Here is a 25,108-nt window from a genome sequence, read left to right on the forward strand (position 1 = left end):
GGTGGTGGTTGTTTTTTGGTGTGTGTTTGTTTGGGTTTTTTTTTTCTTGTTTTTCTTTTTAAATGGGTCTGGCTGGCAGAGGAAGGCGAGACTGTTCACCTACTTTATCCTAGCAGCAGCCTGTGATTTCCACAATTTTTGCTGCAGTGTATGCATACCCAGCTCTGGGCTATTTGCTTTTTTCGGGCTTGCCTTTTCATGTTGCCAAGGTACAGCTCTCAAGTGCAAGATGAAGTACTGCTGCTCAGAAAACAAATGGCAGCAAATGGCAAAGCTTATCCACTTTTTTTCTGCCGCCCTTCAGCTTTGTGACATGCATGTCAAAGCTTAAATGAGTAAATTAATATGCTTCCATTGGAAAGTACAAAGATGTTCATTTTAGTTTTGTTTGGTTTTGGGGTTCTTTTGTTTGTTTATTTTTAGGGAAGAAGGACGAGTATGGAGAGGCTTAGTAATGCAATATGATTGTCAGATCAAGTTTAGGAAGTGTGAAATGTAATGTTCTTGAACAGTGTTAGCCTTGACGTTTTGTACACTGCAAGCAGTTTGTGATAAAGATTTCTAAATAAACTGCAAGCAGTTTGTGATAAAGATTTCTAATAAATGTGCCTTTTAGGAAGAAGAGCTTGGCAAGAAAATGCAAGATATCTTCTATATGGCTGAGTTCAGTGTTACTGGAGGAATTTGGATTTACCACTGTTTTATCTGTGAAGGCTGTACATTTAATTCAGAGAAGTAGTATTGATATGAAAGATAGGCTAGCAGTGACAAATTATAAATGGTATACTAAACCTGCATGCAACACATGGCTCTTGAGCTTAGAAAATTTCAGGGTAAAAATAACATTCAGTTGTGCTTCAAGAAAAATCAGAGTGCTGCTATTTCTATGCACTAATTTGTTTGTATCGGGTATTTTGGACTATGCTCAAATGTTTTATTGGAATATTATACTTTAAAATGGAAATACTGAAAATAACATTTCTTAGATTACTTTTAAAAACATGATCTTTCAAATGCATATTTTAAAATGTGGCAAGAATAGCTTTGCTAGTTAGGCTGTTTTTTCTGTGTGGTTTATGTCTACAGTAATTTAAAAATCACCCTCTACTTCAGTACAAATGTTGGTTACAACTTACTTCTTTTCTAGGAAATTCATGGAAATGAATTCCTGGCCTGTGAAAATAAATCGGATCGAGGAATGAATGAAGAGTATTCTTCTCACAAGAATCTATGGTATTAAATAAGTTTTATAGAGAAATGCAAAATGTAGAGAGGAAAGAGTTATTTATTGATATCGCCAGTAGATCTCTACCTCTGAAGGCACAACCATGACTGCATTTTTTTTTTTTTTTTTGGTCTCTGTTTGAGCCTTTTCCCCATGGTATAGAAGGTGAAGTTTGCCTCTGTGGCTGTCCCAAGACTGTCTAACCCAGGTTTCGGAATCTTTTGTGGATTTGGAAGATGTCCCTCTTTTCCCCAGTTAGAACAAGGAAGACACAAGTTTTATTTTTGTATGTCTCCTAGCTAACCATGTCTGGGTACTCCTGTACTCTACATCCTCATTAGAAAAAAAGCAAACACAAAACTAAAATCTGTTCTCTACTCCTGTAATGAGGCAGTGGCCAGTATGTTGACAAAATGGGAGCTAATGTGCTCCTTAATCTCCAGTCTGAACCTGGCTTCTGTTGAGGTGGGAGAGGGAAGAGAGAGGTGATATTACAAGTCCTCCAAAGTATTAAAATGAGTGAAAGCTATTTTTCTGAGAAAGGAGACTTAATTTTAAGTTTCTGTTCAGGCTTCTAAAGGAACCAGCAAATGTTACCTTGCTACCGCTGTTGAATGTGGAAAGTAGGATTTAGTGTGGTCATAATTATAAGATACATTATGTTTAGCGTGTCTGTGGTTATCGCAATGGTTAAACATGTTTAAAATGTCGTACCAATATTTGTTCTAATTAATAATTTTAATGTATTTATGTGTTGTAGCAATACATTAAAAGTAAAACACACTTTTTCTTTCTAGTTCCTTTAATAATCAGGAAGAGAAGACAAAGGAATTTGCAAAAAAGGAATCCCTGTCTCAGGAAAGCAAATCATTAGCACCAGAAGAATCTGAAAGTGAATCTGTATATTCCTTTGTGGAGCAATGTTCTTTGCCTTTAAAGAAACAGAAAAATAAAGCAAAAACACACTCAGCATCTTGTAGTAAGATACAGACTGGAGATTCAGATTGCTTGGTCAGTGAACAAGTGCGTTTTCAGCAATTTGATGGAGATCAGACTTCGACTGGAAATGAATCAATAACACCGTATGCTTGTTTTTATGGACCGTCAGTAAAGAAGGTTAAAGCAGGATGGCTGGAAAAATTATCCCCTCAAGGGTATTGTATTTCCAGTGATTACTCTATAAATGTGAAGATACATGTATGCATGAGAGATGTTAAGTTTTTATTTGGTCACTGCTTACCATTTGTGGTGGGAAAGGAAAGGGAACTGTTTTTGTTGCAAGATCATAGGGCTCTGCTGAATTCTTAAGTTTTTAATGATGTTACCTATTCTAAAGTTTATTTAGAAGGTGCACTCAGGAAAAATATCTTTATTAAAAATTTTGATCACCACTCATGAACTATAGCAGAAAAATACATATTTAATTTGTAACAATATTTCCAATCTACATTTTTGCTGATTTTTCTGTGGGCCACAAAGTAAGTGAAAACAAACAGATTCTGAAATAATACTTTACCAATTTGGCCGTGGATGTATAAATTGATAATTAGCGTGACTGGAGATCCTGTTGGTTTCAGAATTGTGCGTATAAGTTGAGCTTTGAGTTTAGAAATGCATCTAGGGTGAATTGTCTCTTAGTTTAGTTTATTGATGTACCTAAAGCGGGAAGAATCTGAGCCCAAGTCTTGCTATAAGGTTTAAAGTAATGAAGAGGAGAGAGGAACACAATAGAAAGGGAATAGACTCTGTGCCACATTTGTAGGTAAAAAAAAAAAATCTTATGGTGTTTAATTTCTGTTATTTTTTAACAGTTTTTGAAATTGTTTTATTTAGCCTACTTTAAATTCCAGCTCTTCTGAGACTGTTTTACACTAAAGAGCACTTTATTGTCAGATCTTTACTTCATAAATACTTGTAAACGCTGATGAAATTCTTCTAACCTCCTCCTTAGTAAACTGGATAGACTATTTTTCATTTTACATTGTAGTTTCCAGTTCTCCAGTTGTTCTTACAACTGTCTTCTGAATTCCTTTTTGTATTGAAAGTGGCACAATTTTACTTTGTAAGTCTATTTCTAATCTTCACTAGTACTTAGCATCTAGAACTTAAAGTTGTCCTTGTTAGTACTGTAATACATCTACTGTACTTCTACTCGAATCATTAGTTCTGCATTCTTTGTTCTTAGGGCTGCATGTTTAGCTACACTGAAAGGTGATATTAAGCTGTTTGGCCTTTCCTTTCGTTATTTATGGCTACAGTAATCATCACTACTCATCCACTAGTACAGCAATTAAATTTTTTTTCAGTTTTGTGACAAAGTTATTGAATTGGTTGAGAATACAACCTGGTTTGAGCCTACTGGAACGAGCTCTATTGTGTAGCAATTTCCATTTTTTGCTCTTTCTTTTTAAGAGTTCTGATTTAGCAAGTTTTGATTTCTTTATTTTGGCTTTATTTGTGTTGATACAGTGATACATTGTTGAAGCTGAATAACAAGAAGGAATAAACCTGGTTTAATAAACCAATTTTACTATTACAGAATTTCAATCTGCTCAAAGCTTTTTTTTTTTAATTGTTTCAAAAGTGTCGTTCACATTTATGGATTGTCATTGTTTACTTTTACTAAAAAAAAATCAAAGAATAATTATACAGAGTCAAAAGAGTTTTACAAGTATAATATGCATTTGCACATTTTTTTTTTTTTTTTTCCTCCAGAATTCTTAGTGTATTTACTTCTCAGAGAGCTGTGATCAGCTTTAACTTCTGTTTTTTGTTTCACTTACGGGACGTTTATTTTTTTTATAAACAACAATTTTGGCAGTTAGCTGAGAGAGTAATAAAAACTGTAGTTCTTGATTCCAATTGACTTGTCTTGTGCTAGTTGAAGGAATACAGTTGTGAACAAAGTGAGAAGCCTTTAGATCGTAGAATCATAAGGTTGGAATAGAGCTCTAAGATCATCAAGTCCAACTGTTGTACTAATACCACCATAACCACTAATCCTGTCTACAAGTGCTACATCAACAAGTTTTTTGAACACCTCCGGGGATAGTGACTCCACCATCTCCCTGGGCAAGCTGTTCCAATGTTTGGCTACTCTTTTGGTAAAGAAATTTTTCCTAATGTCCAAACTAAACCTCCCCTGGTGCAACTTGAGGCCATTTCCTCTTGTCCTATCACTTGTTTCTTGGGAGAAGGGACTGACCTTCACTTTACTACAACCTCCATTCAGGTGGTCTTAGAAAGCAATAATGTCTCCAGAGATAAAGTTCTATGTGAGAACATATTATTTGAAAAAGATGATGAGTTAACCACAAAATTAGTACTGTTTAGGACTGAGTAGAACAGTAGCAGGGTCATTATCCTTGACCCAGTGATAGATATTCCTTTGGCTAAATTTCAAGGACTGTATCTTAAGCATGGTTTAATGAATGCTACATTTTTTTTGTCTCTCTTTCTTACAATACCGTTTTTCAAATATCTGAAGACTTAAAGAAAACAACAAAAGAAAAAAAAATACTATTTTTTTTCATCTCTTAAAGCACTATCATATTTTATTTCAGTCCTCAGCAAGTGACTGTTTCTTTCTGTTCTACTCCCACCTCTTCTTTTTATAGAGCCCATTTACACCTGGCATCTCTTCTGGGGAATGAATATATACTGTTTTAAGTTGCTACAAACTATGCATTTAAAGTACAGCTGCTCTTTTTAGTTCACTCACTATACATTGTAAAGCCATTTAGTTTACTCACATTGTGCATGGTGCTTAGGTTTACTTTTTCTTTCCTGTGTCATCTTGGAGTTTATTGACATTTTAATGGAAAATAGATTTTTACATTCGCTATTCCAGGTTATGAAAAATGATGGTTTGTTGTAGTCATATAATACAAGTTAATTAAGCCAGAGCTGCTATTTCATTAATGTTTTGATAAACTATCACAGTCTACTAATCCTAAAGCAGAGCACTCATTTAACAGGAAAGGAAATAATGTTGGGAAAAGAGGTGTTAGAGTGCGGTCTTGTTCTTGCTTAATTAACTTGTTTAATAGATTTTAGAATTGAAACTTTTATAGATGATAACTGATAGGCTGTCAACGTTTTTAATGGGCATAGCAGACCACTTCAGGTTCATGTAAAAATAATGTTTTAGGAGGTCCCTATAGAGCATGAGTTAATGGCAAACTACAATAATCAAATGAGCTTCTTATTAATGAAGTCCAGTTGATAACACAGATTGAAAACGAAATTTTATGTTGTACTTATTGAGTGATTTGGTGTGACCACTATTTATTCATTGGCCGGGGAAGAGTGTTCAGGAGATGTTGATGACTGGAGATACCATAGCCTGTAAACACACATGGCAATGAGGTGGTCATTTTAGGGTCTCAGCTTTCCTTTTTGGAAAGTATCTTACAGAGCTTGTAACACTTAAAGGTATGCTCTGTGTTCAGAATATTCCTTTGCCTCTAATAAAATTAGTCAGTTCTCATCCTTGTTAGTTTCAAGTAAAACTACATTATTGAAAGTTCTTTTTCCTCTGTCACTTCATATGTGATATAGAGCACATGGGGAGGAAATAAAAAGGAAACAGAGTTGATTAAAAAAATGAAGATACTGGTTTATAAAAGAAGTCCAGTAATACTGCACTTCTTGTTTCCAGATATTTTTATTATATTTGAAATCGGCATTCTCCTTTTGAAAAGATAAGATAGGAATTTTAATTTTCAGAATGTTTAGGCCTAAACAGAGGAAGCTAAACATGATTTGACCTTTATGTTTTTGTGCTTGAGACATTCTTAAAAGCTAGTGTTAACTTGAGTTTGTAATTTTAATTGTATTGATTTTTGATTCACAGCAAATGTGTATTTCAGAAGCGCTGGGTTAAGTTTGATGGAGACAGCATTTCTTATTACAATAATGAAAAGGTAAGTGACATGTTTTGGTCATATTTGGGACAAAATATGTCTATGTAATACACACATTCCCGTGAAGAAATTCAGAAATAATTACAGATGAATATTCATCTTAAATTCATTTTCAGTTTCAAAGTTCTATATTTTAAGGTGTCCTTGAGATATTCATGTGTTGTTCATCCTGTTGGTTTCTAGAAGTGCTTGTATTCTGACCTTTTCAGGTAGATATCATCAGAACTTCTTACTTCATTGCAAGGGTGATGCTGCTGCATTTGCAAAACAGAATTAAGTGATCCAATGTTATTTTGATGGTGGTCACAAAGTGTCTTGTCACAGGAACCCAGCATGCTGAAGATTTTGAGAGAGAAATTAAATGTGGCATGGAAGACCTTTTAAAAACCAACCCCCCCATACCCTTATTTGCTCTTTAATTAAAAATGTCTCTTTTGTGTTTGTCTTCTAGGGATAGTCACATATCATTGGACTAGGTCTTTAAAATCAGGATAGTATTGCGATGTCAGTGACTCTTCTTTGTTTGTATACCTAAGGATTGAATGTTATTGAAACATTTGCAGATTCATGAGTTGCTTTGTTTAAAGTAGTTCACTTCTGATCTGTGATACAAAAATGGATTTGTGAATCCTCTGGAGACATTCAAAACCCGCCCGGACACGTTCCTGTGTGACCTGCTCTAGAGGTGGTCCTGCTCTGGCAGGGGGGTTGGACTAGATGATCTTCTGAGGTCCCTTCCAACCCCTAACATTCTGTGAAAATGTGTATTCCTTTTCTGAAACTGAGATTTACAAAAACTTATTTGACCTTTTGATACTACTTTTTCACAATAGAAACTGCATTGATTTGTGAGGGGGTTTTTCGAGACCTGTCTTTAAACATGGCTTTTTTAAAAAATATTTTTTGTTTTCTGTTTTATTTAATATACTAAATCACTACAAAATTATTTTTCATTTGGTTTGTGATTAATTAATTTATCCTCTTGGAAGAAACAAAGAACTCCTTAAACTCCAAAGTAATGGATGATTGTATAATATGCATGTTAGATGGAGAGGAGGTTATATGCATGTGTATTTGAAATGCTGGAAAACATTTCCTGTTGAAGATGCATATTAAATTAGGAACAAAATACAATTTCAGGTAAAAGTTCCCAAGCAGTATACTGGGTGGTGGTAACTGATAAGAGTCCTATAGATGCTTTATAATATGCACATGTGTAGCCCTATTTTAGCAGATTATGAGGGGGGTAGAACTGAAGTACGAAAAGACTGTTTATTTCCTGAGGGCCACAGAAATTAAGAGCAAGCTCAAAAAATTATTTACATTGATCTTTGTGCCTACTGATTAGAAGCATGAAACAATCTGGTTTTACTTGCTTTCTTTGCTTCACTCACGGTAGAAGACATGATTTTATAGATGAAGGGAACAATAGAATAACATTTGGATTGCAGTGACAAAAAATGTTACTGCTTTGTGATATTCATCCCAGGGCTTCAAAGGAGCAGAAAAGCAGGGTTAGTCATTAAGAAAGACTTGAAAAATACAGCATTGGGATTTGCTTAACACTGTTTGTTGCATAATTAGGGAAAGAAATGCTAATACGGAATTTTAAATCTTGCATCTGCACTGGGGATTTTCTTTATTTTAAGGTCGCTGAAAAAGTTATTTGGAGGTCAATTACTATAGAATAGTACTTGCTATACATTCATCTGTCATAGGAGATTCCAGAAACCTTCCCTTCTGCTCAGGGGAGTATTTAGTGTGTCCCATGATGCACAGAAAGCTATCATCTCTGCATCCTCTATTTAAAAGTTTTCTGTGATAGGTTAGACTATCAGGAGCTTGCAGAAGGCTTGGTCTGAAGCCTCTTTGTCTCACTTTTTCTGGAATCTGCATAAAAACCTTACTGCTGGGATTGAAACAGCTGGTTGGTCTGTGTGTGTATATAGTTTGACCAAATCTGGGTGTCTGACTTGTTAACTTGGTGTGTCACATATGCTAAGAACTTCGTATGTCTCAGCCTGCTAGATGGATACCAGCATGTTCAAGCTGTTGCTTGTGTGTTGTTACCTTGACATCATAAGCAACTATTTGCAGACTCTTTTAAGTCCTGCATGCAGTTTAGGATCCAGCTCTGGTAAAAGACAGGGATAGTTATAGAGCTCATTGTAAGGCAGCAGGTCGTGCTTCCTAGTTATATGGCTAGCTGTATATGTATTTTTTTTTTAAATGGGAAGTTGTTGTTTTAACTTTAGATCTTAATGGCCAGTTCCGTCTGTTCTAATGTGTGTTTGTCCAAGGACATTCCCACACAGACATGCATGTTATAAAGAAATTGTTAAACTTTTGGTTTCACATGTTAATTAAAAGTAGTTCTCAAAAGGAAACCAATCCATACTTGGATATTTTTGTGATTATTACAAGCAGAGAAGGGTAGACTCAGTGGAATGAAACTGTTTATTCTGCCCAGAAATGCTACCAGTATTAAGTAGCTTTATTTGTCATTCAAATTAGGAACTTGAGAGGAGTGAGGTTCTCAAGAAGAGGAAGTGTGCTACATGGGTAATGAAGAGTGAAAAAAGTGGAGGATGGGGAGGGAAGACACAGAGAGTGGTATTCCTGAAAATGTGTACTTAGCCCATCCAAACACTTCTCTGAATGATTTAATCCTTACACTTCTAAATATTGGTCTAACCTTGATCTAGTGTGTCAACTTCTAATTAGTAAGAGATCTCTTCTTTACTTTATATCTGCATACATGAAAAATATACTTAGTTTTCTACAAACACCATCTGGCCTAGGAACAGTTTCTGTTTGAATCTATGATGTGGCACATTTCTTCTATGTTCATGGTCCTGAGCAAGTTGATGCGGTCAGAGCAACATCCCATGTGGTTTTGTTTTAACAGAATGTGGTTAACTGAAATGAGAGCAAACTGAAGAGGGGAAGGTAGAATTTGAGAATTCTTTTCAGCTACCCAATATGCACAGTTTTTGTTTCAAATTTCTTCCTACTTCCGGGAGGAGAACTCTGGTGCTCTAATATGCACTTTATAGTACAGCAAAACCTGCTGGTTATGTTGGAAGTTTTTGTTTCAAAACATCCTTAGTGGCTGGCACAGCCCTAATCCATGACAGTCCCTGACAAATTGATTAGTGATTTAGGAAGAAGTCTTGCCTTTTCATCTGGACAACTTAAATATTTTGTTATGTTGCATGTGACCAGTAACAAACAACAAAATTCCCTGTGCAACAGGTGAATCGTCATTCTTGAAATAGGTCAATTTAATCTGTTGTGGAAGGAAAGTCAAAGCAATGTAAAATGGTGTTTTCTAGGATCTTTTAGCGCAACTCTGAAACACAGTTGTCGGGGAGTGACATTGGTCTGTATTGGAAAATAAAAGTTTTCGTCAAAGTAGTTGGTATTAAAAAAACCCCATTGTTCTTTCCCCATTAGAAAAATGTTCTCTCAGGATTTTTTTTAGCAGCTGTAAAACTGGTGTGCATCTCTCAGTAACAGAAGAAATTTCTTTGAGATGCTTGGCTGTGTTTGTTTTTTTTTTTTCTATATTCATAAATACTTTGCCTAACTTCTAGTTGAGAGTATTCCAAAGAGAGAAATTGTATCTTTTTCAGTAAGAGCTTTTTAACAGTAGGCATTTTTTCTTGCATGTGAAAGAGAAGCTGCTGCAGAAAAAAGATTGAGAAATTATTATGGTTTAAATGGTATTTGATAATATATATGCCTTGAAGAACAAATATTTTAAAAGCAATATTGTTTAAATAGCAAACCCAAAACTATGCTCAGCTTAAAAGGAAACTGACTTTTTTTTTAGCAAATAAAATGAAATAGCTGTGACTTCCAGCAGTCTGAATTATTCTCTTACAGTACCAAATACAGCCAGTAGATGCCTGCAAACACCATAATATAATTTTAACTGAACACCTTTAGGAATAGCTTATGTAATGTTTGCTTTGCCATTGTGAAGGATCAGTAGTTAACATAATAACCAACCTTATTAACAAATATGTTAAAATCTCTCTTCTAACAAATAATAGCCGTAATGAAAATGAATGTGCAATACTAACATCATTCTGAGTGACAGATTAGTTCTTGTATGTAATTACAGTAATAGGTTCACTTCAGCTGTATTTGGATATTTGTATTTATTTGGTAAACTGCATTCACTGATTTTATATTAGTACCTGGAAGTGGAACAACATAAGAGTGTGAATTTGGTGAAAATCAGTAGTATATTAAACTATGGAAACAAAGACAAAATGATCCTGTGTATCCTTCATGCTTAACATTCACAGTGGTTCCTTAAGTCCTTGCATAGTCTATTATAATAATTTATACTGTGGGAGGAAAGTTATTGCAGTACAAATTCTTTATGGGGAGGTGACTTGGGCTATTACTGCATCTGGATCATAAATCTTAGCAGTATATCTGAATTGTCATAGTCAGAAAACCAATTGATCAAAGTATAGTGGTGACAGAAGCAGCAGCGTTAACTCTGGAATCCAGGAATTGTGAAGCAATCGTCTGCTTGAGCTTCCCCCTGCCCCTCATATGGAATATTTAGGTTAATTAGGTTAAAAGATGAGCTACTTGGAGAAAGTATTCTTGGCAGTTCCTTTTTCCTATCTTGCTTCATTCAGTTGTCCCGATTCTGTTTGGAAATTAGCAAATTTTTGGAAAATTTGCTCTGACCCCAAATTATGTTTTTGAAGGATCATTCTTCTCCTACCCCATATAGCTGAAAAGCACATACCTGATACAAGCGAGAGGATTCCTATTAGTAATGACAGGGCAATGCATTTTTCCAGAGAGTGATGACCCCATTTGAGTTCAAAATAAGCGATAAAATCAGTGAATTTACTTTTCTTATTGACTAGCCACTGAAGGAATGGAGAAGGAACAGAAAAATTCTTTGGAATTTTCTGCCTGGAGAAGGCACAATTTTTTCCCTTGTCCAATTCTATTCTACAAGTATAATTATATATATTTTGATTGTGGTTCTGTGATATAGTAATATAATTTAGTTTGGCATAAAATTGTAAATGTAAGAGTGTGTGATGTTTTGCGATATTAGTGCCGTGAGACAATTTTTGAAGTGGATGTCATATATACATGTTCTATCTTACCATAGGATTTTACTCTATGTTAGAAGTCAGTAGGTGTCTATAGACCCAGAACAGTGAAGCTGGTGATGTGTAGGCAGTGGTTTACTTATTGGTGCAGTTTAGTAATGTTGTGGTGAACTTTTAGGAGCTCAGCCTGTGTATGTGAACTTCCTAAACATCGTGGCAAGTAGTATTACCTGAGAGACATTTAACATTCCATGGAGGTTATTAACTATTTTTGTTGCATTTTTTGTTATAGGAAGTATTCTCAAAGGGAATAATACTACTTTCTGCTATAGCAACAGTAAGAGTTCACAGGGAGAATAAATTTGAAGTTATCACACCCCATAGGACTTTTGTCTTCCGTGTCGATAAAGAAGGTAAGTAGAATGTGTAATTCTAATGATTGCCAAAAAGCCATGTAATCACTGCTGATAAATCATGTTTTTGATATATAACTTGTTATATTAGCAGAAATATTCCTGGAATCCAGCTGTTTGGGCTCATAAAGTGAACTGAAATTGTTGGGGAATGGCTTTTAAAAATATCAAAATGAGAATACTGTTTCCAGCTTTTCTGCCTCTTCCCCTATCCTTCCTAAAGATGAATTTGTCTGGATGTTCCTTGGGTCTCACTAGCAGCTCTTAGAGCCTATGCGCTCTCAGCCATCTGCTCTGAGTCACCACTTGATACAAAATTGACAAAGAGCCACAATGAAGTTGATAGCTTGAATGTGATGCTGTGATCAAAGGAAATGTGTGTCTTTATTTACTGCCTTATACAGTATTTTCAGCCATGTATTAGTAGACAATAGCAATGTAAGTTTTAGTAGGGAAGTTAGTATGCTTTCTAATTTAATGCTTTATCAACCTACAGCTGTGATATGTGGAATCAATATCAGTGCATGTATGACTTATTTATGGAAACAATGAAGTAAAATGGAATACTTAGAAAAAAAAAAAGCTATGCAATATGTATTTACAGCAGTACATGCCAGACCCATTATAGCTAAGTGTCTCTCAGCATTTCCATTATCAAATCCCATTTTCATGTGTTATAGCTGGGTTATAAACATTCACTGCAGGCTGTAACAGGAGTACAGCATCAGTGAACAAATCCTTCTTATCAGGTTTGGCTCAAATCATTTCAGGCATTTTTATGCTCTTAGCTGAGTTAAAAAGTATGTCTATTTTTATTATTTTTGCCTTTCTCTTCTAAATTTATTTTTTTACTTTTTTATAAATTGGAACATAACCATTTTAGTGCAATACATTTTGTAGGGCTGTAATTTGTTTTATGGACCATTGCCTTTGAATACTATAAAAATGTTAAGAATTTATACAAACTTATAAAATGTGTAACAGTGGTTGCTCTGAATATATGAAATTGCATTTTCATTTAGTATATAACCGTCTTTGGACATAGTGGCCTGTCTGTAAAGCTGTTCACTTAAGGTTAGAAATGTGTGTTGTACCAGTAATTTGGTCCTTAGTGTATCTGGAGCTGCATGATGAATTCATAGTAAGTTATGTAAATAACCCTGCTTGCTTTCTGTTAAGTGCTTAAACTGTTACTTGATGCTATTCCTTCTGTGGATTTGTGGTTGGGAATTGCTCTGAGACTATTCAAAGGATACTTAACTTCTTTTCAAAGATTTTTTAAATAGGCACTTTTATACATATTTCATCCTGTGGACCTTATTTATTAACTTTCCTTTCCTCCTGCTGGAGTATCAAAATAAGGAATTCTATGATTGTCTTCATTGACCTGTGTCCCTTGGTACCAATGTTGGTCCTCAATCAGTGGATTATAGTGCTCATTTTGTTTGGTTTTAGTGCTCTGATTTATTATTTTTTGGCATATCAAAATACACTATTTTTGGGTTGATATAAGTATCTAGAGGGAAAAACTCTCTATATAAACATTTTGGAAAGTTTAGGTGCATTTAGGGGCCAAAAATTAAGTAGTTAGGGAATAGCAGTGAATTAGAGCATAATCTGCTCAGATGTGGTGAGATTTGTTTAATTGGAGTGAAATACCACAAGTTAAAAAAAAATTTCTAGAGTAATTTGATGCCCTCAACTATACCGACATATTCCAGCGATCGTTTCAAAGTACTTCAAGAGAGAGTGTATTAAAACAAAACTTATAAGAGGAGCACTTGGATCACCTTCCCTGTGCTAATCTTTCAGGCTGCTTATCTCCTCTTCTTCAAACTGTTTTCTGATGCTTAAATTTGTGTATTTATTCCTTCTTGTTGCACACATGACACTTACAAAGTAAGCACGTTACTGTTTTAACGGTGCTCTTTGCAGTGTTCAGCACTGATTGTGTCAACTTCGTATATATTGTGGATAGAACTTTCCTTCCCTCCCTGCCTCTATCCCAATATATTTTACAACCTGAATCTTTCAGAGTAAAGAGTTGAAATATTCATGATGTTCCAATCGCATGGGGCAAGTCTAATTCATTCAGAGTATTCAACTTTAAAGTATATTGATCTTAGTCTGATGAAATATCTGAGCATAGTGAATGAGACTGAGTGGAACTTTATTAATTCACCTACTAGTGCTCATGTATTTGTAAGATGTTAAATTAATAATGCATGCAAAGACATTCAAACGCGCATTTTCTTGATTACGCAGTACCCTTGAAGCTTAACCGCTACACCTTAATGGAATAGACTGTAAATTGCCAAATGTTTTTGCTTAAAAGCATGGCCAAACATAGAATGGCATTGTTGATGGCTTGCCCCTTTAGTGACAGGAGATGTTTAGGCTCCCTTACTTTTGCTTCTGTAGTTCTTTCCCATTGAAAAGAAGGTGAACATGGCACCTGTTAACCACCTCAGTCTTTAAGCTGTGTGGAATTAAGTCATGATTTTAAAAATCTTGATCATCGGTTTGTACAACTTTCAATTTGTTGTTGATTGTTGTGAGTTAAATACATGGTTGTCTTTAACAACATCTCCACTGATACAGACTCTCATTTTTATTTACACCTCCTCTTCAAGGTGGATGTTCTCTCTGATGTGGTATAGCTGTATCATCAACCAGCATAGCATAGTGGGAAGAACAGGAAAAACAATGTGTAGAGAAGAACAGAACTGCTGCTTAACTGTATGTCTAATTTTTTTCCTTGTTTAGAAGAAAGGAATGACTGGGTTAATACGATGCTCAGTGCTTTGAAATCCCACTCTGATAATAACTCTCAGTCTCGAACTTCTGTCACCCCTGAGAAAAGCGGATATCTTGAGCTGAAAGGATACAAAGCCAAAATCTTTGTTCTACTTCAAGGGAATACCGTGTGGATCTGTAAAAATGAGCAGGTAAATTTTTCATATGCTTTTTGTGAATGAATGCTTATAAAGGTGCTTTAACTAGTGAGTTGGAAATTGATGGCTCTTTGTGAATAGGTGCATTTTAATATAAATGTGTATCTCCTTTTATGTAGTACTTTATTGCTGCAATTCTCAGAAAGCTTCAAAAAGCAGGGGAAGTATCATTATGTCTATTGTACAATGGAAAAAAGGAATATATAGTGAGGTGAAGTGAAAAGCCCTGAGTGTCACAACAGGTTAGTGGCAGGGCTGGGATTAATTCACTCTTAAAATGTGCGCCATAAGCACTCTACTAAATCAGAAGGCTTATTTTGTGCACTGGTTTCACTGTCCTATAATACAGTGCTCTGAAAAGTGTGCTATATGTGGGATATAAGTGATACTTCAGCTAAATGTTCAAAACTGATGTTGTTTATGTTTTTAAGAACCTGGATTGGCCAGTTTCTGTTGTGCACTGTGATATTTTAAACAAATCCAGTATTAAAAACCATGAAGTAGGCCTATAATTTCAGCTCCTGAAATCTAGGGGTTTTTATTTTGTTTTGGTCATGACTATATTATGATATCAAGTAGTTAGCTGTGGAACTCTTTAGGATGCTGTAAGTAGGAGATAAATGGGTATAACTGGTTTCAGTGAATGCCTGTGTAAACTAGTGGAAGAAAAATCTATTACAGTATACTAAATGGAAGGTATTATTTCTGTTCTTCTAATTGTGACCCCACAAGTAGCTGGAACCTGGGAGGGCATTTGGGCGAGGTGTTGTTACATGCTTGCCTTGATCTCATTTTCTCTCAAATTTGTGTACAGGCAAACTCCTCTTTCAAATGCGAATGGTCTCTCAGTAAGACTTGTCATTTTGGAGTTGATCTCACTTCCTCTCCTTTTATCCTCTTAAATATGAAATTATTTAGATGGCTTGAGGGACCATATAATGTTCAATATTAGATCTTACTATTCTTTCCCAGGGTATGGCAGGAAATTTGAGACTGAGAAAGACCTCCTTTTCCTTCTAACTTGGTGTGGTCCAAGGAAGTTTTACTGGTCAGGTACATTCTTTGCGGTCAGTCAACAACCAACTAGTCAAAACCATGATTCAGTTTATGCATTTATACTGTTTTGTAGCTATAACAAAACTCCAGAAATTACTTAGACATGTAATGCTTTACCAAAAGTGTATTGGCTGCATGTCACTTGAATTTAAGCCTGCAGCTTGTGTTTTGCTGAATGAGCATCATTCAGGAGAGAAATTGGTTGTCATAGTTGAGCACAGTACTCTTTAGCTATATTGAAGTCCTTAGTCTTGATTATTGTAATGAGTAAGTGATCTGCTAGTTAGTTTATTTAAGTAGTTTACAGCTAGACATCTTTAAGGAGGAAAAGAACCAAAATGCAAATGCCACACCCTCACCCTAAGACCCTGTACTTCACTGAGGTTCTTTTACATCATTCCAATAAAAAAAATGAAGTCGACCAACTTACTTTACAGTCACTGCTTGTGGGATGACCCACACTGTGCTGTAATGCTGAATGTTACTGTTCTATCATGGAGTTTCCAGGTATTTCATCAATGAGAATCCCTGGAATGCATTCTCATCAATGAGTCCTCTCTTTGTGGATGTTCATTGTGATAAGCCACTTCTACCTTCAGAATCAACACTGTATTGATCTTATGCCCCTGAATACTATTGAATGCTCCCTTATGGATGTTCTGAGCTTCTTGATTAAGGGTCAAATGTGGTACTTCGAGGAGGTATACAGACTTGTGGAGGAATTTATCTTCCAGAATGATAGGTCATTTAAAACTAGCTATATCCCTCTTGAGTCTCAGTACCAGGCATCCAGGTTTTGCTTTCTTCCTTCTTTCTTACTCTACGTGCATGTAATCATTGGAAGCACCTTTCTTGCCTCAAGTAGTCCTTTGATCTTTCGCTGTTGATATGGGGCACTCCCAGATCTGCCCACTATGCTGAGTCAGTTTTTCTGACTCTGTCTGTTGATGCAAAACTGTTCCAGAGCCATTCACTGTTGAAGGGTTCTTGATTGCTCTGTTGTACATTTTCAGGGTGCAGATTATGACTATCCAAGATAATCTAAGACTGCTCCCCCCCTCCTGCCCAATCAATTTCCTTTCTTACAGATTTTTTTTTTTTAAATTATTCTTTTGTGTGTGCATGTGTGTTTTGGTTCTATTTCTTGTGTGGCTGTATGGTAAGTTGTATCAGCTCTGCCCTTTTGACTTCATTGATATCACATTTGCTTTAGCTGATTGTGAAAGCACACCCTTATACAGCCTGTCTACTAGGTGTTTTTTTCCTTCTACTACATGGATGCTCTGCAGAGATCACTGACTGCAGTGCAGCAGAAGACAAACCAAAATCAAGCCCTGAAACTGAAGGTTAGACATGCTGCCAGCCTGTCAGCTGCTACTGCCTGTATGAATATTACAAACGATGGTGCAAAGCCAGCTTCTTCCCAAAGCTTATTTACTTAAAACCAAAAATATCAAATGGTCCTAAGAGGTTTCTTTTTAGGTCCTCTATTTGAACAATGTCTCTTTCTTTGTGCAATTTCTGTCCGTTTAGGAATCGAAAGAAATAGCTTCTGTCTTAAAGCTTTCATAGTCTGTAATTCTTCTCTCAGTACCTCTTGTATTTTATTTTCAAGTTGAAAACCGAATTATTTTTACTGCAGCTCTGAAGAAAACCCCAGTAATACAGCATTAATCCATTAGAGGGCTCTGTTGTTCTAAAAAAATCTTTCCTCGTCTCAAGTTTGCGATTTAGCCGGTAATTAGCAGGCAAATATGTCCAGGGATGTCCTCAAATCCTGTTTGTATTGGAATTCACATCCATACTAGAACGACTCCCAGAGAGACTTAGAGGGGTTTATTGTAACTGCAGTGCTAAAAGACACCTATTTAGACTTCTTACAATGTTGAAATGAGATTGGATCAAGCTGATTCATTATTTCTATGAAACTTGATAGAGGAGAGTCCACTGTTACTTTAAAAGATTTTTCTTCATTGTTAAAAGTGGAGAAGCTCCTAAGCCAAATGCCAAATCCTAACATAACCACCATGTACTTTGTGAAGTTCAGATTGAGATCAGAACATCATGTCTCAGGCCCATTTCTAGTTAAAAAGTGATTGGTTTAGCTTGAGCTTCTGGCAGTGATATAGTGCTAGTATGAAACCATCAATTTCTTTGACTTTCCATGTAGTGTGAATTTCTTAAACTTCCTCTCTGGAGCACAAGTGAAAAATACATCATACAGAATCAATTTGTTGAACCTGCAACTTGCTGAAAGTCCCATTTCTATTTCAAAATAATTTGTGCTTAAATAAAAACATGTCATCTGATCCTTCATGACAGCTCAAACGTTGGCTTGAAGTGTCAGTCTGCTGTGGTGGTGCCAGTGATAACCTCCCCTCTGTGACCATCAGAAGGGCTCTGACAGATGATTGCCTGGTCTGCTAGAATATACCCCCTTCGTTAGGGTGTATTTAAGATTCACTGGTATCTAAAGTCAGGGAGGGCCTAGGTGTCGCAGTGTTTGCACTAGAATTTGGCTTTGATGAAGAGAATTCAGGATCCTTTTTGTTACTGCTTTGGGTGGTTCTGAAGTAGATGTATTTACCTGGCATATTTGAAAGAAACATTGCCAAATATAAAGACTGGGAAATGGTATGTATGACTGTGTGCTGTATAATTTCTTTTTTTTTCCATGCATGACTCCAAGTTAAAGCTTGAATAGTGATGAGTATTCTTTCTGTTGTGTACAAGCAGTAGTATCCATTTCTTATCAAAACCCTCTTGTTTCATTTTGGCTCAATGCTCTTATTGATTTCAGAGGGCTTTTTGTTTTGTCAAAGATTGAAATGATTTGGTCTGTGGCAGATGGAAATGTTTATTCATGTTGAGTGAACCAGTAAGCGAGAGTGTAGTAATTTTCATTTCCTCTCTAATGCTAATAGTACATTTAAAGCAAAACTGGACAACATCAGAAGATGTATTACAGGAAATTAAGTTAAACAGGTAGAAGACGGCAAAGGGTATGATAATGTAAAGAACTGCTAAGGGGATAGATGGAAGGACAAGCTAAAGATGATGCTTGAAATTGGTGTTCTGAAAGACAGGAAGTGATGTGAATGTCGGTGGAGGGAAGTGGAATGGATGTGTGCATGTATCTTTGTGTGCATAAGAACAGAGATGTGTTCTTGTCTCTGTTAATAAACAGGCTTGAAGGGGAGTGCTTTGAGCAACCTGATCTAGTGAAAGATGTCCCTCTCCATGCAGGGGGGTTGGACTAGTTGGTCTTTAAAGGTCCCTTCCAACCCAAACCATTCTGTGATTCTGTGAAATACGATGGCAGAGACAATATGGTTGGGATTCAGGGGCAAACTTTTTGGTATATAGTGATGGGAATTTATAATGATCCTCTACAAGGGACTTGTTCATTAGGAAATGTTTTCTTTTTCCCTGGAGAAAATGTAATCCTGATTAATAATCATGAAACATGATGGATGAGAAAGAGGAAACTTTTTTTTTAAAAAAAAAAGTTGAGCATCTATGAAGTACAGTAGGAAGTGTCTCACAATGGAAGGTGAACAGAGTAGTTAAATGAAGTCCTGAAGATGAGTAGTCATGATTGTTTGTCATGCTGAAGAAGCATGAGAAAGCTTTTAAAATGTATTTAGATCAGATTATTCATTGTATCATTGTGATAATATTTGTGAATACAAAAAGAGTCCCAGATGATGGCAACAGCAATGTGAAAGAAGAGTTGAGGGGAGTGGGGTTGAATGGAAGTTGAGTAGAAAGCAAAATAGCTGCTTAAAGATTTTAAGATCTAATGAGGAACGCTGAGCAAAGCAACTGACAGTTTTAGAAGGGAAAACTGACAGTTTTAGAAGGGAAGCTAGGGAAAAAGGTAGAGGATTAAAGGTGACAAAAGAAAGTGGGAGGAGGAATAGGAAGACCTGTCAGATAGTTGATAGGTGGTAAATGAGAGAAGTGTCTGATATGCACTGGGGTGGGGCAGTGGAAGGTGGAGTTACTGAGAATGAGAAAACAAGAAGCTGTCTAAGTCCTTGTGTCCCCCCTGCCCCAAGAACATGTGTCTTTCGGAGTTTTTTGTGGTGATAAGCTGTTATTTGTAATAATAACTGGGAAGCTCTCTAAAGAAAGAGTTCTGTACTTGGTTGCTGGTGCGGACTATGATCAAACCTGTTTACAAACATATAAATAAGCCTGGCCCAAAATGCCTTATATAGGGTGAGGTGACAGAAAAACAAATGAACATTTGTCCTCCTTTGTCCTTGTTTGATCCGTTGAGGCTTTACTCCTTACTTCAGAATGATACAAATCTGTGGCAAGATGTTAAAGAACAAAACCAAAACAACCCCAAAAATATACCAAATATATTGGAGGGGGAAGGATTAATATTAATATTATTAATAAGTGTTTTAAGATCAAATATACTGATACATTGGTGACTTGGAGTGGGAGCAAATGATCCAGCGTCTTTTAAATACAGTTGTTTGCATTGAACTATAGCTGGGATGATAGATTAAGGTCATATTCCTAATTTTCCAGCAGTTCCTTGGCAAGAAACTCATTCCAATCTTCTACACTCAAAAAAAAAAAACATGACAAAGATCAATTGCTATGCATGACATCAGAAACAACTAAGCAGGAAATAACTTCAATTCTGTAAGAAAGTGTAAGCACTTCCATTTTTTGCTTGTTGTGCAATACAAAATGAATGATTACAAGAAATTATGTTGAGTGGGGGAAAGGCTTGTTGGTATTCAGACCATTACTTCTTAGTTTTAAACTAATCGCACCCCTGCTCCAGAAAAGACTAAAAAGTGGATTTAAAATAATATGCTATTAAAGGTGGTTGAATCAGACAACCACTTTTGAATCAGTGACCACTTTTGCAGGGAAGATCTACATTTGACATTCAAAAATAATTTTTGGGATATTGTTCTAGGTTGTTGAAGATGTTATTAAAGGGCATAAACAAGAATTCTATCAAAGAAAAATTAAAAAGTTAGTGTTAAGCTCTTCTATGTACAGTTAAACTTTGGCTCTATGAGAATTTTGTTTTTCTTGTTCATTTGTTTTTATGCTATCAAGATCTCATTGAGTTGTAAGTATACCTAAAGCAATCATGAAACACGGTAGAAAGCCTAATGCTTCCACAGTAATCAAAAGCTTTGTGATTAATTTGACTTGGGCTGGAGGATAGAGAAGGAGGAAGGAAAATGACAAAATTATCAGCTTCTCAGTAACGCTTAGTCAAGCTTTCTGGATGACTAATACGTATACAGTCAGCTACCTTGATCTTGTGAAAATTGACAGTGAAGAAAAGTAGGATTTGTTTGGATGTTATAAAGAAAAAAGATTTTGAGTGGCACAGCGCACGTGTAAACAACTGAAGAAAGTTTTAGATCTACTTGTCATAAGGTTACAACATAGTTAATGCAGGATTGGGGAAATCTGGTTTCCTCTAAGAGTACTGGAGTTACCAGAGAGCATTATCCATCACTATACATGTTACTTGCATTTAAGAACTACTAGCTTGGCTTCAAATCCTGTGTTAAAATAATCTATTGGATCAAAAGCCCTACATATAGGAAGCAAAGCATCATTATGTGTACTTTCATTTAAAATGATAGACCAGGTCTGCATTTATTTAAGTGACGTGAACAAGTTATTTTTGCATTCAGTGAACCTGAAAATTGTATGATGGTTGTGTGTGTATATATACACTTAAATAATGGAATGATTTATTTTTGTGTATGTGCAACAAGAAAGTGTGATGTGACAAACTGAAAAAAAGTTCTTATTCAACATTAGTTAGATCTCTCTTCTTATAATAGTGCAATATACTGTGGAATTAAATGCAGCTAGAGTGTTATTTTGCACCTAGTTGATTCCTGTTTAATTGTAAACACATCAGTCAGTTCTCGTAGGAAATGTGCTGAAAAACTTCTTGGTAGCTTTGGTTTGCCTTTTCTACTTTAAATCGAGGGCAAAGTAAAACACATTTTTCCTACCCATCTGCTACTTCTATGTGTTTGCCATGTTTGGGACAGAAGTGACTTTAAACAAACCAGTGTCAATACTGATGATTTTCTCTTCCTCAGCCTGAATCCTGTATTTCAGGTATTAAACTAATTAGTATAGCTGAAATAGTAGTATTTATGTAAAGTTACAAAACTGTTCTAAGTGAATAGCAGAGCATTTCTTAGGAATTTTACACAATGTATCCTCACTGAAGTGTCCACTCCACAAACTTAGATAGGTACAAATGTATGTTATGATAGTGCATGTGAGTTCTGTTTCCTAATTAGTTAAAAATACTGTGATGTGCTATTGCAAATTTTTAATTATTTAGCATATATGTCCTGTTATCGACTTGCCATATTTGAAATCTGTTACAACTTAATTAACTAAATGCAGTTTATGAGTTTAATCTTTAATTGGTGTGGCAGAGCTCAGAGAAGTAATGTCACAAAAGGATTTTTTTTTTTTTGAGTACATGGCCTGTATGATGACGAGCTAAGTTGTATGGATATCCTGTGAAAGCTAAACTTTAACAAAGATGTGAGACTGTTCTTCTGTCCAGTGTGAAGTGGAAAAGCAATATTCTTGAGGACTTTAGGATTCTATGATGAGTATGATCAGGTGAGCAGTGGCAGTCACATTATGATGATTAAAATGTTCTCCTTGGTTACAATACTAAATAAAATGGATTAGCATGCACCAGCAGGAGACCAAAGAGTATGCCTGCAGTTCGTTAATGGGCCTTGTAACTGACATTGTGATGTCTAGAACTGCAAGCACTTAAAAGCAAGTGATTGTTCATAATACATTTAGCTTGCAATAGCTGAACAAGCAGGAAAAGCACAGTATTCATAAAGAAAGCTGTTTTGGGATTCATGGATTTCTGTTGTTACTCCATGGTGATTTTCAAGACTGGGTGGTCTCACGTGAATCTCTGTTGGAGTTTATCAGAGTACAGACCATTGGAATTTAAGACGTTCAGAATTTGTAGTCATCCCCCCCTTCTTTTTTTCTTCACCCCCCCACACTATTTTGTTACAAACAATTACTCAAACAGTGCACACTTGCTCCAGAACTGTTGTCTTCTGCACAGTGTGCACTGGAAATGTGAACAATATCTTTGCTGGCAGTGGAGGGAGAGCAGGTTGGAATTGCTATTGGACTACTAAAATAATTATGCTGTTTGAGTTTTCATAAATTATACCAAGTGGATGGTTTAAAATAAGCCTTGTAAAGGTGATCCTTAAAATACAGAGAACTTTAATATCATTCCCTGTAGCTTAACTGACATTTTAATCTTTTGGACCTTAAATAAATTGTTTTTCATTTGTGCTTGTTTCTTTATGTTGTTTGGAGCAGTATGTCATTGTTCTGGCAATAAAAAAGCATTATATTCTTTACTCCACTATCTTATATGTACAAACTTTATTCTGAATAAATGCACCATCCTTACAGTAAAAGGAAAGGAATTTATGATTTACAGCATAATAAGAATGTGGGGAATACCCCAGTGTGCTTTCTCAGCAATAATTTCTATCCCTGGTTAATAGATTGCTGGGCCAACAAATTTGAACTTAATCAACTCAAACTGAATTATTGCCTCATGGAACACTTCAATGCCATTGCTATTAGATGAAATTCTCCCTCTTGCATGTAAAATAATATCTCGTTAGATATGGAATGTTTGAAAACTCATTCATTAAAAATCAATATCTTACAGATATTTCCAGAAAACTTACTGAAAAAGTCTTTCCATCTCAGCATGTGGGTCAGATCCCTACCCCCTGCCTCCAAGAGATCCACCAGAATGATTGATAGATATCTAACACTTTTAAAGAAATATTTGAGAAATGTTACATGCACTGAATTGTAGCAAAAATCAAGTTTTGTTACCTTGGCTTAAGGTGGAAGGTTGCCAAAACAATTGGCAGTGGGCAGCTGGAGGGTAAAGTGAACAGGCCTGGACAGTAGTGAGAAGGAAAATATATTCAGTTTAATAACAGAGAAGATGGAAAGCACTGATTCAGGAAATAAAAGTGGCTTTTGCCAAGAAGGGTTGGACCAGATGATCCTTGAGGTCCCTTCCAACCTGGTATTCTGTGATTCTATGAAATATTCTTGTTTGTATTTTAAGTGATGTAATGCCTAGTGATGTTAGTATGTTTTGAGCATTTCAAACAACATTTACTTGGTTGGGTTTTTTTTGGGGTGTTTTTGTGTGTCTTTTGTAGATGTTGATGTTGTACTTCTGCAGTATTTCCAATAAAAGTAGCTTCAAAGTAAAAAGAAAAAGTTGAGCCAAAGAACGCAATAGCTGATGAGTGTATTTTTACTCGTGGAGATAAGCACTTTACTTATGGGCTTTGCCAGTCCTTTTGGGCATTCTGTTATCTAGTATTTAATTGAGTATTACAGCTCCTGTCCATTTCTTTGTTTAAGATGAGTTAGGCTATTATAAAAAAAAAAAAACAAAACCAACAAAAAAATACTGCTGCCTATTGAATATAACTCCATTTTGATTATGGCAAAATTATTGTCTCTGTTTTCTACCATCCAATGTTTTAAAATCGTACAGGTTTCTATACTCTGCATCTAGGCGAGAGGAGTATCCACTATACTGCATTTGTCCACCATACGTGTCTGTTAGAAATATGTGAGTGAGGTTTGAAAAAGGTCTTGAAGCAGTGTGGCTGCTGGGTGTTAATTAATATGGCTGCGTATAGCGCTTCCAGTTCCACCATCAGCCTGTCTGGCACTTGTTTGAGAGGCTGTGCAGGATGTTGTGTGATGATGAGAGGCATGATATTTTTTCCAGCCAAGGGCTGTAATTCCTTGCCATGGGGTCATAAAGAAGTTCAAAGGTAGATAAAATGACAGCAGTCAGCAACAGCAGCTCAGTCCCTGCAACACAGGAGTAATTGCAGCCCATTATTACAATTGACTCTCGCTTCTCTCCCCTGAAGGAACTGAGCAGCTGCCAATTTACTGGGCTGCAAGAAAACTGATGAGCCAGGAGATGGGGGTCATAACGAAAGTTGAGAAACTGATCAAGGCAAAATTCATTAGTCCTGAGTAGCCATAAGAGAAGAGAAGGAGACAGTGCTGACTGGTCATCACTGATGCCCAGGTGGGAGATGGATTCTGACTTCCAGGTTGGTTTGTTTCACCTTGCACTTCTTTTTCACAGAGAAGCGAGGGGGGTTCTTTTGTCTTATTTTGTTTAAAAAAAACGAACCACACAGCAGAGGTACTTGCCTTTTTTATGTGACTTGCCTAGAAAGGGCTTAATTCACTCTGAATAAATACATCAGCTGTTTCTCTGTGTGTTTTCTGTGTGCTCAGTAATCACTCTTGTGCATTAGCTATTTACAGGTTTCTAACTTTCCTTCTGCAGCTAAAAAAGGGTGGTATCTAACTT

At 35.9% G+C, this 25,108-nt stretch overlaps 1 protein-coding gene across 3 annotated transcripts in view; it reads left to right on the forward strand.

Moving 5' to 3' along the window:
• ARAP2 (ArfGAP with RhoGAP domain, ankyrin repeat and PH domain 2) overlaps nt 1–25,108 on the forward strand; it is a 126,846-nt gene that overhangs the window by 11,500 nt on the left and 90,238 nt on the right. For all 3 annotated transcript variants that reach the window (XM_086463957.1, XM_086463956.1, XM_086463955.1), the window contains exons 4-8: nt 1,148–1,233; nt 2,023–2,379; nt 6,081–6,150; nt 11,536–11,656; nt 14,423–14,604. In XM_086463957.1, the coding sequence (XP_086320083.1) occupies nt 1,148–1,233; nt 2,023–2,379; nt 6,081–6,150; nt 11,536–11,656; nt 14,423–14,604 (816 nt within the window). The remainder of the gene's footprint in view (nt 1–1,147; nt 1,234–2,022; nt 2,380–6,080; nt 6,151–11,535; nt 11,657–14,422; nt 14,605–25,108) is intronic.

The sequence above is a fragment of the Leptosomus discolor genome, chromosome 4 (assembly GCF_034619465.1).
Source record: "Leptosomus discolor isolate bLepDis1 chromosome 4, bLepDis1.hap2, whole genome shotgun sequence".
NCBI lineage: Eukaryota > Metazoa > Chordata > Aves > Leptosomiformes > Leptosomidae > Leptosomus > Leptosomus discolor.